The 2,834-nt window shown below is 64.8% G+C and overlaps 1 protein-coding gene across 1 annotated transcript; it reads left to right on the top strand.

Annotated features, from left to right (window-relative positions):
• Window positions 1-234: 234 nt before the first annotated feature.
• On the top strand, window positions 235-2,320 carry EMD (emerin). The gene is made up of 6 exons (XM_060182588.1): window positions 235-490; window positions 593-700; window positions 850-927; window positions 1,124-1,257; window positions 1,459-1,505; window positions 1,576-2,320. Exons 1-6 carry the CDS (start codon window positions 409-411, stop codon window positions 1,901-1,903), a joined length of 777 nt encoding a protein of 258 aa, XP_060038571.1. The 5' UTR covers window positions 235-408; the 3' UTR covers window positions 1,904-2,320.
• Window positions 2,321-2,834: the final 514 nt, after the last annotated feature.

Raw genomic sequence — 2,834 nt, 5'->3', positions numbered from 1 at the left:
CCCCGCCCCGCATGCGGGCCCTTGTCAGCGCGCAGGCCCCGCCCCTCCCCGCCCCGCGACTGCCCCAGCTCCCGCCGGTGACGTCAGCGCTCAGAGCCCCGCCCGCTCCCACGCCGCAGCCGAGCTACGCCCCGCCCCTCGCCTTGCAGCCAATCCCGCCGCAGGGACGTTGCGCTCCCAGTCCCGCCCGCTCCCACGGCCTAACCGGTCTGCGCCCGCAGCTCCCTCCCGGCCCCGCCCCGCCCCGCCCCGCCCCGGTCTGCGCACGCAGTTCCAGAGCCCGCGCCGGTGACGCCGGGGTGACGCCGCGTGACGCCCGCGCAGCCGCTCCCGAGGCTCTCGCGCTGCCCTCGCCGGCCTGCAGGCAGCCGCCGCTCGGCCTGTGTCGCCAGCTCGGCCGTCCGCGCCATGGATGACTACGCGGGCCTGTCGGACGCCGAGCTGGCCGCCGTGCTGCGCCAGTACAACATTCCGCATGGGCCGGTCGTGGGTATGCTGCCGGCGGGTGGTGGCGGTCCCCTCCCCACGCCCCCTCCCCTCGCCGCCGGGCTCCAGCCCGCGCCCTGACCGCCCCTGCGCCCCTGTCTGCTAGGCTCCACTCGCAAGCTCTACGAAAAGAAGATCTTCGAGTACGAGACCCAGAGGCGAAGGCTGTCGCCCCCGAACTCGTCCGCATCCTCTTTTTCCTATCGATACTCGGGTGAGCGCCCCCCCCCCCCCCGCAGCCCCACCTGACCAGCCGTGGGTGGCAGGGTGGCTGTGGTGTGACGGGGCCTCTGGCTGGGCGGGGCACGGGAAAAGGGAACAGGGAACGGAACCTGGGCACAGGCGGTCCCTTCTCCCATTCAGACGTAGACTCGACATCCGCGGACTCGGATATGTATGATTTGCCCAAGAAGGAGGATTCCTTACTTTACCAGAGCAAGGGTAAGGCAAGGGGGCGGTGGGATGGGCACCCTGGCACCTTTGTCTCCCTCAGGGTCCTGGTGTCAGACCTCAACCCACCCCCCGCCATCCCTTAGTGCTGTCATGAGCCCCCAGATAGGATTCTGCTCAGAATCATGGAGGGCTTGCGTAGAGGGGACAGCACTGCTGCCAATGCTATCCTGGCCCCTCTCCCAAGGCTACAATGATGACTATTACGAGGAGAGTTACATGAGCACCAGGACTTACGGTGAGCCAGAGTCTGTGGGCACCTCCAAGGGCTTCCGCCAGTCCTCCGCTTCACTGTCCGATGCTGACAATCTCCACTGCCAGGTGAGCTTGTAGGCGCACCCAAGGGGTCATAGCTGCCTTGGTACAAATCGGGGTGCAGTGGTGGTCCCACCCACCTGGCCAGGGTGCTCCCCTGGGGAGAGATCAGAACTGTTTGATGGGAGCCCGCAGGCACGGGCTGCACCCAGCCTGTGACCTAAGGAACGGTTACTGATGGAGCACCCCCTTGGTCCCCTCCTGCAGGTGCGCGATGATGGGCTCTTCTCTTCCGAAGAGGAGGGCAAGGATAGGTGAGTGTGGGCCGGGCCGGCTGCGCCAGGCCCCTGTCCCGACCCTGACTGCCACTCCCTCTTGCCTCAGGGAGCGCTCGGTGTACCGAGACAGTGCCTACCAGAGCATGATGCACTACCGCCCGCTGTCCAGCATCTCCAGAGGCTCCCTGGGGCTGTCCTATTACCCCGCATCTTCCACCTCCACTGCATCCTCATCTTCGGTGCCCTCCTCTTCGTGGCTCACCCGCCGCGCCATCCGGCCAGAGAAGCAGGCCCCTGGGCTGGGGCTGGGCCCGGACCGCCAGGTCCCGCTTTGGGGCCAGCTGCTCCTGTTTGTGGCCTTCGCTGCCTTCCTGCTGTTGGTGTACTACTCCATGCAGACAGGAGACAGCGACCCCTTCTGGGCAGAGCCCTGATGCTATGCTTGCTGCTGTTTGCCGGTCCCACTCCCAGTCCTGCTGACTTTCCTCGTGGGGTCTGCTGGGGCTGGGGTGGGCGCTTTCTGTGTGTTCTAGCTTGGGGGCTCCGGGCCTGGCCTGGCCAGCACCTGCCCCCCACTCCTCCCCGCCTTGTTCCGCCTTGTTCTGCTTTATCCCGTTGGGGCAGCCGGCCCAGCCCCCCCGCAGCTTGGTGGGCCCGAGCTTCCTTGGAGCCTCCTGGCTCTGCCTGCCTGTCACCCTCGGGGCCCACAAGGGCTGACCCTTCTCCTGAGAGGAGAAAAATGGTTGTTGTCATGCATGCCTCTTGTTCATTGTCGTACCATCGGGGGACGCACCGGAGGCCACCCTGATGTTGTTTTTGTGGAGACAATAAAAAGACCGTTTTATTTTTAACCTGTTGATTCTTTGTGCTGGAGGAGGTCTCTGGGGTCACTCTGCCGTACCGGTTCTGGTTCTGCAGCACTTCCTCTAGGAGCAGGGCTCACGTGCTACCATGGACGCACAGCTTTGCTGGGGGGGGGTGACTCTCGGACTCACAGCTCTTGTCACTAAACTACCAGAGCACCACAGCCGTGGAGGTGGATTTGGAAATGGCCGAGGCACAAGGCAGTGCCTGGGAAGAGGGCATGGGGTCTAGTCTTAGGGTCAGCAGGACTTGCCAGCATGTGAGGGGCTGCTGCCAGAACAAGGGCTAAGGAAAACTGGGTGGGCTGCCATGTGGAGGAAAGGGCCAGAAAGTGCCGCCCCGAGTTGGGCTCCCCTGAAGGCAAGGCTGAGCACCCCCAAGAAGGGTTGGCTCGCTGCCAAGCTTGGGCTGGGGCTGCCACCACAACTGTTCCACCCTGTGCCAGGCTGTTTCTTCATGCACTAGTTCTGGCTGTGTGATCCTGAAGACAGCCTGTGACTA

The sequence above is a fragment of the Erinaceus europaeus genome, chromosome X, assembly GCF_950295315.1.
Source record: "Erinaceus europaeus chromosome X, mEriEur2.1, whole genome shotgun sequence".
NCBI classification, from domain to species: domain Eukaryota; kingdom Metazoa; phylum Chordata; class Mammalia; order Eulipotyphla; family Erinaceidae; genus Erinaceus; species Erinaceus europaeus.
This window is presented reverse-complemented; position numbering and strand designations above follow the sequence as displayed.

What these genes read in the sequence shown, in the direction of transcription:
- EMD (XM_060182588.1), top strand. Translation starts at nt 409, where the DNA reads ATGGATGACTACGCGGGCCTGTCGGACGCCGAGCTGGCCGCCGTGCTG. An exon ending in CTTACTTTACCAGAGCAAGG is followed by an intron (nt 928 to 1,123) that starts GTAAGGCAAGGG and finishes CCCTCTCCCAAG; the next exon opens with GCTACAATGATGACTATTAC. An exon ending in CTGACAATCTCCACTGCCAG is followed by an intron (nt 1,258 to 1,458) that starts GTGAGCTTGTAG and finishes CCCCTCCTGCAG; the next exon opens with GTGCGCGATGATGGGCTCTT.